The 13,781-nt window shown below is 32.4% G+C and overlaps 1 protein-coding gene across 4 annotated transcripts; it reads right to left on the reverse strand.

Annotated features, from left to right (window-relative positions):
* On the reverse strand, positions 1 to 5,873 carry LOC131010381 (uncharacterized). 4 transcript variants are annotated; one of them, XR_009096537.1, is made up of 4 exons: positions 5,611 to 5,785; positions 4,751 to 4,799; positions 4,418 to 4,623; positions 1 to 378 (listed from the first exon to the last, which is right to left on the reverse strand). XR_009096537.1 is itself a non-coding variant. In XM_057937881.1 (3 exons), the coding sequence occupies exons 1-3, from the start codon at positions 5,704 to 5,706 to the stop codon at positions 295 to 297; spliced, it is 348 nt and encodes a 115-aa protein (XP_057793864.1). In that variant the 5' UTR covers positions 5,707 to 5,873; the 3' UTR covers positions 1 to 294. The 4 variants fall into 4 exon arrangements, 2 of the variants coding, with proteins under 2 accessions (XP_057793864.1, XP_057793865.1); XR_009096536.1 differs by having other exon boundaries at positions 4,418 to 4,585; positions 5,611 to 5,784; XM_057937881.1 differs by lacking the exon at positions 4,751 to 4,799 and having other exon boundaries at positions 4,418 to 4,585; positions 5,611 to 5,873.
* Positions 5,874 to 13,781: the final 7,908 nt, after the last annotated feature.

The raw sequence follows: 13,781 nt of genomic DNA on the forward strand, positions 1-13,781 counted from the left end.
TTTAGCAAAATGAAGGCAAAAGATATCATACTAAGGTATTGTTTAGCAATTACTACTGCTATACAACAAAATGGCATCGCCAAAAATTACCACTTATTTGAAAGCATGGATCAGTCACATAAGGAAAGTGAGATGCTAACCTATACTAGAAGAGGGAAATATTTATGCGGCACACAACATGATGATAAGCTGACAAGGTTATCGTTGTACCTATTATCAGTTCTTTTGCCTATTTGGCTTTCAGCCCACTTCAATCACCAGCCACAGGAGGAGCATAACACAATAGAAATTCACCTAACTTGTATGTGTTTTCTTCTCAATGCTCGACTTGCTTAGAACTATAACACCCATTACGATTAACACAGCACCTGCAAACCACTGTAATAGTTCACTTGCATTATGGACGTGACTAGAGTAATAGAAATTAAATTAAGGCATATACGAAAACATTAATATATCACATTCACAAAGAGCAAAGAATGAATGCTGATGCTCGCTAAGTAGTACTTAATATATTCACTTATATTAATTTATGACGAATTAACAGATACATAAGTATGACTATGTTTTCGACAGGTCATATGATGATTGAAACATAGAACCCAGGGGAGCGCGCGCGGGGGGTTGGCGGGGCAATTCAGGGGACAAAGTATATCCCCAGAAAGATGGTTCTTGACTCTATTTTGTTCATTTAGACTAAGATGGGACCAAATGTTGCATTGTTTGGTCCATTACAACTTGGTACATAACAGATATCAATGTTCACCTTTCTTTCAGTCCATGAGCATTTAAAAGGAAGCAAGAGGACCAAAACAATAATCAAACAATTGACTCCATATAATGAATTTATGGGAATTAAGGCACAAAACAACTTCAATGGATTCCATTGAAATTCCAACGAGCTCATCAAATATTGGTTAAAATCATTGCTAACCTAACGAATAACTTGGGAGGGATCAAAGTTTGGTTGTGAAGTTAATATTTTGTCTCATACGAGGCCTGATATTGCTTTCATTGCAAGTTTGACCAGCCAATTTATGCACTCCTAAGAAGATTCACTTGGAAGCAACTTACCGCATTTTGAGATACCTCAAGGGATCTCCAGGAAGGGGACAATTGTTTGAAAAACATTCTCAAAGAACTGTTGAAGCAGTTACCGATGCAGATTGGGGAAATTTAGTGACTTGGCAGAGTAAAGGCAAAATGAAGTGGCTCGCAGCAGTGCCGAAGCAGAGTTTCCGTGCTATGGCTAATGGAATTTGTGAGTCAATCTGGCTCAAATGAGTACTAGAGGAGCTACAGCTACCAGCCTACCCTTGGATGGTCCTATGAAACCAAACCCCAACAAGTCTGCTATCAGCCTTGCTAACAATCTGGTGCAGCATGATAGGATTAAACACGTGGAAGCTGACCACCATTTCATTAAGGAAATGCAAGAAAATGGAGTGATATGCATCAACCACACCACGAGTAGCTGATATGCTTACGAAAGGATTGTTCAAGCCAAGCTTTGATGAATGATTACCAAGTTGGTCTAGTAAATATATATGCCCCAACTTGAGGAGGGGTGTCAGTTTATATATAAAAGGAATATGAATATTCTGGAATTAGGGAGTTTATATAGAACTATAAAAGTAAATTAGTAGGAATTAAACCAGGGGGCTTAGCCCACTGGCCACCGGGTCCTCACTTAACTGAAGTGACCCGGGTTCGATCCCTCTTGGGAGCGAATTGGAGATTGGGAGATATAAGGTGGATTTTGGGGAATGGAGAGATAAGGTGGTTCTTGGAGTGGATGAGGAACTAATTATACTAACATCTAACATGACTTTGTCCGATCAAAAAAAAAAAAATTAGTAGGAATTAGTTTCCTGGTTTATAGTGATTATGTTTCCTCTAAATAAGGAAACATGTTGCGTACTTAAACTTAGCACCGTCACATTCTCAATCGATGCAGAAAATAATTTCCTACTTCCTCAAAACTACAAAGATTAATCAGTCGTGCAATGAAGCTTTGAACTTCCAAACACATATGCTTGAAAGATTTGCATTTCAACATCTAATCATCTAATAATTCAACTATTTTCCTCTCTTTTTTTTCCCTCCAACCTTCACTGTGATCATTATCTGGACTATTTTGGGGGGTGCTCAATATCTGGACCATTTGGATGTCGGTAGCCTTCAATATCTGAACTATTTGTGGAGGCACAATATTTGATTTAATTGGTCCACTTTTTTTCTAGAATTTAGTTTGACACCCTTACTCTTAATCGCAATATTTTATATAGTTTGAACTAGCATCAGTATTGGTAGTATTTGGGCACTACATTTCCATTTTTAAAATAAAACATGAGAGCATTAAAGAAGGAGAAAAAAATGAATACTTGAGCTAGGCATTTTATCGAACAGAAAAAGGGCAATTGAATAGCTTTTACCTCAGCTAGTCAACCAATTTCATTCCACTGCAAAATTTATGAATTGTGTCACGAAGAGTGAGGTTGTTGAATAATTGGAGGCTAACAAAGATGAGGTAAAAATCAAAGTAGTCATTCATTTAGGGGGTGTTTGGCTAAGCTTATTGTAAAGAGCTCATAGGCTCCAACAACTTATAAGATGTTTCAAGAGCTTATAAGATGTGATGTCTCAAGAGCTTATAAGTTGTTAAAGCGTTTGGATTATTGAGCTTATAAGCTAGAGAGAGAATTGTGAGCCAGAGAAAGAAAAAAGGTAGTTAGAGAGAGAAAATTGAAGTGAGATGAAATTGGAAGGGTTTATGAAGAAAATAACAAACGATAGTAGAGTTATTTTAAGTAAAATGATTGTTGCTTGCATGCTTATGAAAAAATAATTTGTTGGAGCTTATTTTTACAATTTATAAGCTATTTAAGAACTTATTTTTCCAAACACTTCTCAAGAGCTTATAAGCTCCTAAACAATTTATAAGTTGTCGGAGCTTATTTTTACAAGCTTATAAGTTGTTTAAGAGCTTATTTTTTGTCAAACATTTCTCAGGAGCTTATAAGCTCAACCAAACACTCCCTTATTTGGCAAGTCGGCGTGGCTTTTCCAACTTTAACCTTTTTTCTTCATGTTGCTCTTTTCGTGAACTTCGATATGCATTATAATTGACTAATTGTTATTATTATTTTGGTCAATGCAGGGCCTTGTTGTTGTATTTGGGGTCGTAGTGCATATTAAATCAAATTACCTTTAGTTTGAGATATAATAATTATGCATTGTCATTTAGATTTGCTAAACTAGTTTATATAGGTAAATCATAGTAAAATACTTGTAAATAAATATTACTCCCTCTGTCCTATTTCTTTTGGGCATGGAGATTAAGAAATATGTAATTAGTAAATAAAGTGGGTTGGTTGAAATTGTTTAAATATTAGGTACAGAGAGAGAGTATGTTGCGAGAAAAGGAATGAGACATTTGTAATGAGACATCCCATTATGGAAAGTGAGACATTTGTAATAGGACGGAGGGAGTATATAAGTTTCATAATGTTCAACTTAACCGAAATTCTAGCGGATTATTTGACCATGTTTAGAGGGGGCATAGATATCAATAGTAGGTAACATCAAGGGTGCGTTTGTACCTCAAAATAACTTGAGGGGCTCACCTTTACCTTGGGTAAACATGAAGGGTGCTTTTAACCCTTTTCCCAAAATATAATTATAAATAATTACATCAGCTTCTCAATTCAGCTTAGCTCAGATACTATACAACTTAATGCCCCGTTCCCTAACACAATACAAGTCATTTTCCTAGACGACACGTAATGGAATATGAGGTATCACTATTTAGTTCAGGACTTTTTCATATTTGATCCATGTATTATTCATTAAATCTATCAGTTTTTATTTACTCGCCAGTTCAACATCAAATCCACAATTCAGTCTGCCTATCACTTACAGAGAATCAGCAGCACACCATGAGAACCAATGAAATGAAGCTAGTGTCTACCTAAATATATAAAATCAATTATTGCAAGAACTTTATAGGGAGTAAAAATTGGTGCAATAGAGAGAAATTAATCAGATAATACAATCCCTCTTCAAAAAAAATCAGATAATACAATCCAGAAAACCTGATAACAATAAGATCCGCAGTAACCATATTATCAACGTGTGTTCCGTTGTTGCTTTTAATCATTAAGTAATTGTTTGCTCAAGATTTTATCCTCGATTTTACATGAATATTAGTGAAGTTAGACTTTAAGACCCAGTTCTTACTTCGTCCTAAAGGACTAAAAAGCTCCATAATTACTAAAAAATCAATGGAACATCTTTTTAACATATACTGCTAATGCAACACTTTAAATTTCAATCAGACTGCAATCGGAAGACCTGGCACCATTTTCAACTATGATTGCAATTGATAAGCAACGGTTTAGTGAAAGAAAAACATTACCTTAAGAGATAGTGACTCGTCAAAGAGAATATATCCAGACACCCCAGAAGTCAGGAAGTTTGTGGCAAAGTTTGTTACCGTAGCTTGTAAAGATGACAGAGACTTCATGCTATTAACATAGCATCCCCACATTATGACATTGAAAAGCACGACCAGCGCATATTTCAACTATAATTTAGGACATCAATTAGAGATTGTAGCAATCACTATAAACAGAATCACAGAATATATGATCAATAAACTGAAGACAAACAACTAGCCAATGGACGAACCAAAAGACAATTATATAGTATTCCATTAACATAAGGGTCATCAAAGCAATTATTCAATGACCTTTTAGGGATCTGATGAGACAAGCAGTCATATGGATCATTGGATTGATCTGCATTTATTTGCAATATGGTGTGTTAGGATACTAACTTATAATTTTTTTGATCAGTGCAATCATACCACACATCACTGTTCATAGCAATATAATGGAAAACATAATCTTACTAATTGGACATATATCCATATTGCATAACTATAATATCTGTCGCACTTGACTAAGAATACATAATTATGGCGCCATCCTAGACGATGCTGCAGAACATCTGGTGGCATGCCAAGAATAAACATTATTAATACGTGCTGCAATTAATAATTCAAAACGATTTTAATTGGCGAACTGGCAGATGCAGTACTATCCCATTCAAGCCCATAATATATCAAAAATGTAGTAACTCAAACTCGTCTTAAGCAGTAGGGATGTGCAGAAACTAGAAAATCTTGAAGGAAGATTCTGAACAAGTAGCAACTCGTGACGAACTATAACAAGTTACAAGTGTGCTCTAAAAACTAATTCAAATAGAACTCTGTGTTATACCCCTTAACCATTTCGATTGCTACACATAATTTGAAGCAATTTAAGTACAATATCAGCACAGCACAAAGTAGACTGTAAGGTTTATATCAATTTTTTTTTGTTTTCTTTCGACTACTGACCGATTTCAACTCTATAGGGAAATCCTATAAATATTTTCACTCCATAGCACCAAAAAACAAATCCAAACGGATAAATTATGCTACTAGAGAAGAAGAATTGCAATCGGATATCTAAATCGTAGTTAATGAATGAATGAATGAAAAAAAAAAAAAAAAAAAAAAAAATGAATGAATGAATTGATTAATGAGTCTTAGAATGGATTAAATACCTGGGATGAAAAGAATTTAGCAGAAATGGCGGCAAGAGCAGCGTTGAAACCGGCTGAAATCGCCCACGCGTACCCTTGCTTTCTTTCGCTTTGCATCTCGGATTTTGATGGGAAATACACTTTGTAATGGAGACTGTTGAGACTATGTTTCTTTTGAGACTTGAAAAATGTGTATGTCGATTATTTTTATTTTCATAATTTTTAAATAAACTAATTCATTTTCTTTTTCTGCGATTAACAAATAAATTAATTCTTAACGCATAATTCATGTCGAAATCTACATTGAGTTTTACTTCTAATATAAAAATAATTTTTTAGAGGACTAAAATAGAAATAATTTAAAAGTGAAATTACAAGAGGTATCTAAATATAATCAATTATGCAACTCGCACGTAGGCGAAACCTCACTACCACCCAAACGATGAGAAAACATCACCGCACGCAGGTGAGAAAATGCCATGTTTATAAAACCTCAACACCAAACAATACAACACCGCACGCAAGTAGAAATACAAGAGTTTTTGGGTGTCTCAGCTTTGCCACTAAAGCAAGATCTTATTCACCCTAAATTAATGGAGTATAAAATTTTGACGATCATATAAACAATATAAATTATACACTTTTCATAATTTTCACACTACCAATTTCAATCAAATAAATAATGTCGCGACAACAATTGAGTCTCATTTTGGTGCCTTCTCTGTTTTCAATTTGGGTAAAATATGTAATAACGTGAAAATTGTAAAATTATATTCTATCTGTTCCACTTCACTTAGCCTAATTTTTTAAGGTGAGAATAAGATTATAATGTAAAGTAAAGTGAAGTATGTGAGTCTATATTTATTGTACGTAGTGCAAATTTATCACTACTAAAAAAGAAAACAGGTCAAGTCGAGGAGACAACTTGAAAAAGAAACTAGGCTAAGTGAAGTGGAAAAGAGGGAGTACTAAGGTTTAAGTTTTGTGTTACAATAGTACTACTTTAAGTTTAGCACAAGTTTTAATAAAATGGTTATCATAGGTATTTTTAGTGGATAAGGGATAAGGGATATCACCAAATAGAAATGAGTGATTTTGATTGAATTAAGTGTTGGGTCACGTATAAATGAGTGATTGGTGGTTAAAAATATTAAGTGGAGTCATATCCAAAAAAGGAAAGTAGTATACTATTTGTGGACGCCAAATTAGATAATTCATTAAATTATTAGTTAATTTCAATTTACATTATTAATTTCAACCATAGAATTATAATATCTGACGCTCCAAATTTAATTTAATCTCATTTTCATTTTAAAAATCCTTTTTATTTTTAATGATCTTTCTCATTCGAGAGAATATATGGAGAGAGAGAGAGAGAGAGAGAGAGAGAGATAATGGATCAAGTGAGAATGATCATTAAAGTGAGAATGAGATTAAATTTGGAACGTCAACTATTAAAATCATGTTGCTGAAATTAACAAACAATTTAATAAAATGCACGAACAATATTTGTTCTTGAATCCTAAGAGGAACCAAATTTTACCACATTAATTTAATACGATTGTTCGTATGTTGTAGTTGATTTGTTCGTAGATTTTTACTGACTTATTCGTTGATTTTATTAATTATATCTGTTACATATATGTTTTTCGTAATTCCTAGATCTGAATCGTAGATATAATGATTCTATGGTATGCAAGTCAAATCACTTTTTAGTATAAGCAATATTCTCAGTGTGTGTATGTATATATATATATATATATATATATATATATATATATATATTGATTTATTCATCGACATTAGAGACTTATTCGAACGCATTCTCTATTCTCAAAATATTTAGCATTCTCCATGGATCTTCTCCCTATATATAGTGATGAATAAGATATATAGTATATAATGTTGAATAACAATATTTAAAAAGTTAGTAAAAAAATTGTTCCCTCCAAAATTCAAATCCAGGTAAAGAAATTTTCCTCAGATAAATATCAGTCATATGATACATTAAATCAACTCTTACAAATCAATCTAATATCTCACTATATATGAGGGATCTCATTATAACCATTCATCAGAAATGAGAATAACGAACGAGTCAATACAAATATACGAATAAGCTACTTGTAATGCACGAATAGATATTCAAACTTGGATTCTCATTTCACACTATTAATTTGAATAAATATTAGCCATGGGATTTGAATATATAACATTACATATTCATTCTTATTTCTCACCGCATTTAGTCATTCTCATTGGATCATTTCTCTATCTCTCTCTCTCTCTCTCTCTCTATATATATATATATATATATATATATATATATATATATATATATATATATATATATATAGGGGGGCGGTTATTCAATAAACCACTCTTATTTTAAGAATTACGAACCAGCAAAAATGCATGAATTTTATATATAACACGCATGAATAAACTGTATAAAGGTATGAATTGCGAAAAATAATTTTTTGCTACATTTGGGATTCGAACTCAGGACCATGAATTTATCCAACAAGGTGATGAATCAACCGTAGATCTTGATGATCTAAGGGCTGAAAATGGTTCCTAATTTATATTTTAAGAAGCATTTTTATTTTAGGCTTCCCCTATATATATATATATATATATATATATATATATATATATATATATATATATATATATATATGTGTGTGTGTGTATAGGGGGCCGCTCCAATGAGACCCCCTAATTTTAGTGAGATCTAGGGCACGATCTGGTGCGTTTATTTTATCAATCCTATGGCTGATATTGTATCTGGAGGGTGATTTTTTTTCACAGGGTTCGAATCCTGGAGGGAGCAGAATATTTTAAATTTTGTTATTCATCAGCATATACTGCATTGTTCATCAGTATATACGGCCCTGTTCATCAGTATATATGTCTTATTCATTACGAATTTTTTAAATTTTATTTTTCATCAGTATATACATCTTGTTCATTAGATATACGTTTTGTTCATTAGTATTATATGTCTTATTCATTGTCCTAGTGTTTCACGAAAATTATGGGGTCTCACTGGAGCGCGCCCCTATATGTATGTATATATATATATATATATATATATATATATATATATATATATATATATGAAGAGGTTCAAGAAAGAACCATAAATAAAAAAAGACCGGAGAACCATTTTTAGCCATTCGATCATCAAGATCTACGGTGGATGCATCATCTTGTTGGATGAATGCAGATCCTGGGTTCGAATCCTGAAGGGAGCATTTTTTAAAAAAAAATTTAGTGCATTAATTTTAACAGCGAATGCATTATTTTTTACAGTGGATGCATTAGATTTGATGGTTCTCCCGTTCTCACAAATAATGTAGTTCTCTCTAGAACCACACCCTATATATATATATATATATATATATATATATATATATATAGGAGGGCTAAAATAAGTACACTTCTTAAGATATAAAATAAGAATAATTTCCTGCCCTTAGATCTTCAAGATTTACGGTTGATTCGTAACCCTGTTGAATGGATTTATGGTCCTGAGTTCGAATCCCAAAGGTAGCAAAAAATTTTTTTTCATAATTCATACCGTTATACAACAAATTCATACGTGTTATACATAAAATTCATACATTGAAAATTGTTCTTATTTCTTATTTTAAGATGTGTTCTCACGGTAGCCCACCCCTAGATATATATATAGGGGAAGGCTAAAATAAGTACACTTCTTAAAATATAAAATAAGAATAATTTTCGTAGATCATCAAGATCTACAGTTGATTCGTAACCCTGTTGGATGGATTTATGGTCCTTAGTTCGAATCTCAAAGCGGGTTAGATTCAATAGAAACAATCCCCTATATAGATAAAGGAGACACAATCTGGTTCGTTAGATCAATCTTCATCAAGGGCTGAGATTAGACGTTAATATAATTAAAATTGGTAAGATTCATAATATCCCTAAAATTACTCACTTCCCATTCTCTCTCCCTCATCTCTCTATCTCTCTCTTTCTCCCGTCCCCTCTCTCTCTCTCTCTTCTTCTCCCTCTGTTAATTATGCCTCCATAAAATTAGAATACATACATAAGTTCAATTACAGAAAACTAAAAGTTCATTGGACTATATCTACAAGTTCAATAAAATTAAATATACGCTCAAGATTTTATAAAACAACTTCCAATTGATCGACAAACTCAACCATCATTGGAATCTGAAAGTTCAATAAATTTAATTCCATCATTGGAATCTGAAAGTGCATAAAACTATATCTACAAGTTCAAGATTGCTATAACTACAAGTTCATAAAACTATATCTACAAGTTCAAGATTACTATATCTACAAGTTCGACGACTGCGTCGAGGGCCGCCAGATCGACAAACTCAACCATCATTGGAATTTGAAAGTTCAATAAAATTAATTCCATCATTGGAATCTAAAAGTGCATAAAACTATATCTACAAGTTCAAGATTACTATAACTACAAGTTCATAAAACTATATCTACAAGTTCAAGATTACTATATCTACAAGTTCGACGGCTGCGTCGAGGGCGTCAATTGCTCCAGCGACTACTGTCGGCTCGACGGTTGTGCGTCATGTGGAGGTAGACGGCGGCGCCGATCTGGGCTCACGGCGGATCGCGGTGGCAGCAGTGTGGCAAGCCGCATTTTTCTGGCAACAGCAGCAGTAGATCTTGGGGCGACTGTTGTTGGTGTCACGGCGGGCGTAAGCCGTCTCGGTCGTGCAGCGGCTGAGGTCTGGAGTGCCGCCAGTTGAGGCGGCGCCGCGCTACGGGATTCGAACCCTAGGCGGCGCGGGTTGGGGGCGTTCACGGCAGAGATGGAGAAGAAGAGATAGAGAGAGAGAGACGGCAGAGAAGGAGAAGAAAAGATAGAGGGAGAGAGGAAAAAGGGAAGTGAGTAATTTTAGGGATACTATAATCTTACAAATTTTATTGTAAAAAATTATTATATTAATTATATTAACTTCTAATCTCAACCCTTAATCCAGATTGATCTAACGAATCAGATTGCGTCTCCTTTCTCCATCTAACTTTGTGTTTCCATAGAACTTTTCCCTATATATATATATACACACACACATATAGGGTCGTATTTTATGGAGAACACGAACTATTGAACGTTCATCAAATTATATTGAACATGTCAGAAATTTCGTTGAATGTTCATCAAATTATATTGAATATTTGGGGATTCTGGGATTCGACCATGTATATGTTCAACATAAAAATCCGTTGAACGTTGCGTGAACAAATGTTGAACGTTAGATTAGATAAGATCAACGGCCAAATATGTTTTTTGAATATTTAGTGGTCTCCATTGAACTTCTCCCTATAACCCTATATATATATATGGTTAGGTTATATGGATAAATTAACTTTTTTCTGAAAGTTAGGAACGTTGAACATGTCAATAGTTTTTTATGAACATAGCAATAATTTTATTGAACGTTTGGGGATCGAATCTTGGAGTGCGAAAGTTTAAACAAATACATATTTTCAACAAATACGTGCGTTCATAAAAAAATTATTGACATGTTCATTACAATTATTGATATGTTCATCAAAATCTGGACACGAAATTTATTCTTAATTCTGGATCGTTTGATGGATCATGATCAATGGATGAGATTGTTTCTCACTTTTTTAAATGTTTGTCTTTTTCAATAGAACTTTTCCCTAGAATAAAAACACTCTTAAGTGTATAAAATATAAATGATTTTCAGCCCTTAGATCATCAAGATCTACGGTTGATTCGCAACCCTTTTGGATGAATTCGTGGTCCTGAGTTCGAATCCCAAAGGTAGCAAAAATTTATTTTTCACAATTCGTAACCATGTTGGATGAATTCGTAACCCTGTTGGATAAAATTCGTATATTAAAAAACATTTATATTTATATTTTAAGAAGTGTTTTTACTGTAGCCCTCCCATATATATATATATATATATAAGAGGAAGTTCAATAGGAAAAATGTTTGCACCCAGATTTCGAACGGTCAATAATTAAGATTAAATTTCGCATTCAGATTTTTGATGAACGTGTCTGTAATTGTGTTGAACATATCCAGATTTTGAACCTCAAATGTTCAATAAAATTATTGGTATGTTCAACCGCATTACTGACATGTTCAATGTTTCTAATTTTCTTGTAAAACTCAACCCTATATATGCGTGTGTGCGTGTGTTTATTACACAAATCACACTTATGATATAAAATAAGTCAGCTATGAATTAGCTACAAAATATTAAATTTCAACGTGAAAAATTATGAATTTAAAAATTTAAATTTTCGTCATTTACGAGATTTAAATTATAGGTCATGAATTCATTTAACAAAGTTATGAATCCAACATAAATTTAAACGATATAAATGCAAAAAATAACATTTATTTTATACCCCATTTGTTCTTATTTTTTACCTTTTTCACCATTTTCAATACTAATTACTCTCTCCGTCTTATTACAAATGTCTCATTACTTTTAGGCACAGAGATTAAAAAATGTGTAGAAAGTAGATAAATTTGGTTCATGAAAATTATTTAAATATTAGGTATAGAGAGAGAATATATTGTCAAAAATGGAATGAAATATTTGTAATGGGACATATCATTATGAAAAGTGAGACATTTGTAATGGGACGGATGAAGTATAACACATTTCACCACTTTCAAATATTAATTAAAATATTTTTTCGCCATTTTCAATACACTTAATAATTTTATCTTAAAAACTCATACTCCTCTTTTATAAAAAGTTATTTGGGGACGAAGGAAGTATAATAAATAGTTGTACTCATTTCAATCAGTCCGCCAACTCATATATAATATATATCAGGCAACTATATATATTTTATTTTTCCTTTTTCCTATTAGCGTTGTATTATTTAAACAGACCGGAATGTTTGGCATGGAAGCTGACCCTTCCATTTAATTTCTCTAACGACAATCAATTCTTTAGAAAACCAATCGGTTGTCTATCCGAAAACAATGTGGCCAAAAAATGCCTCAATTATTTATTCTCAAGAAAATATTGCCAAATTTTGATATTGATGCGACGATACATACATCAACCAAGCTCCTGGCCGCATTGCATTAATTTGATTAGATTAGCACTGATTAGATTAGCACGTGTATCGGAGTATAACGTTGTATACGAATCAAATAATTTTGTTCGATTCGGTATTCGTGCTCGAATTTTAATATCTTTATTTGAAAATTTATGAATCGAATCCAAATACAAATAATATTTTTGATTCGGTTAGTTACCAAATACAAATTGATAATTTTGATATTCGACTCGATATTCGTAATTATTCGATTCTATTAAATATTTATTATATATATATATATAGATAGAGAGAGAGAGAATATGTTATTTATAACTATCTAATCTAATTATAATTGAATAGGGATAACTAATGAAATAAACGTATAACAACAACCAACCTAAACCTTATGATTAAATAGATAAGCTAATAAATTACTCCATCCGTTCCAATAGTAGCGTCTGACTTTCCTTTTGGGCCGTCTCATTACAAGTGTCTTATTCTCTTTTTGGTAATTTATTCTTTCTCTATACCTAATATTTAAATAATTTTCACCAACTCAATTTATCTATTTTTTACACGCTCCTTAATCTCCGTGCCCAAAAGTAATCTGACACAACTAATGGGACGAAGGGAGTATAATTAAATGAATTAAACAAAAAATAAAAATAATTAAAACTAAATTTTAATATCTCTAAGCCATAAACTTAAGAGCAAATGCTTACCTTTCTTTCAGTTTCATATCTCTAGGTTGAATATAGAATCTTATATTATTTAGAATATTATTTTAAATATTTTAAAAAAAATTGAATTAAATCGAATATTCGAATCAAATACGAATAGTTTGAATATTAATTCGAATCGAATACGAATCAAATTTATTATTCGAAAAGTATTCGAATATTGATTCGAATCTTGAATAATTTCATGAATACAAATCGAATACAATGATATTCGCTTTGATTCGATTTGTTTACAACCTTAGTATCTGATACTTGTAAATTAATACCTTCCATTGGATTGAATAAATAAATAACTTATCTTTTCTTTTTTATGTGTGTTCATAGGATTCGATGTCCGCAACGTTAGTGTAATTATGTAAATTTATGTTCGTATGGGTTATGACACTCT

The sequence above is a fragment of the Salvia miltiorrhiza genome, chromosome 2 (assembly GCF_028751815.1).
Source record: "Salvia miltiorrhiza cultivar Shanhuang (shh) chromosome 2, IMPLAD_Smil_shh, whole genome shotgun sequence".
Taxonomy (NCBI): Eukaryota; Viridiplantae; Streptophyta; class Magnoliopsida; order Lamiales; family Lamiaceae; genus Salvia; species Salvia miltiorrhiza.

Excerpts from the sequence above, each read along its gene's own strand:
- LOC131010381 (XM_057937881.1), bottom strand. The coding sequence starts at position 5,706 with ATGCAAAGCGAAAGAAAGCAAGGGTACGCGTGGGCGATTTCAGCCGGT. Across the intron at positions 4,586-5,610 it reads CTAAATTCTTTTCATCCCAG|TTGAAATATGCGCTGGTCGT; the intron begins GTATTTAATCCA and ends CCTAAATTATAG. Across the intron at positions 379-4,417 it reads ACGAGTCACTATCTCTTAAG|TGGTTTGCAGGTGCTGTGTT; the intron begins GTAATGTTTTTC and ends GAACTATTACAG.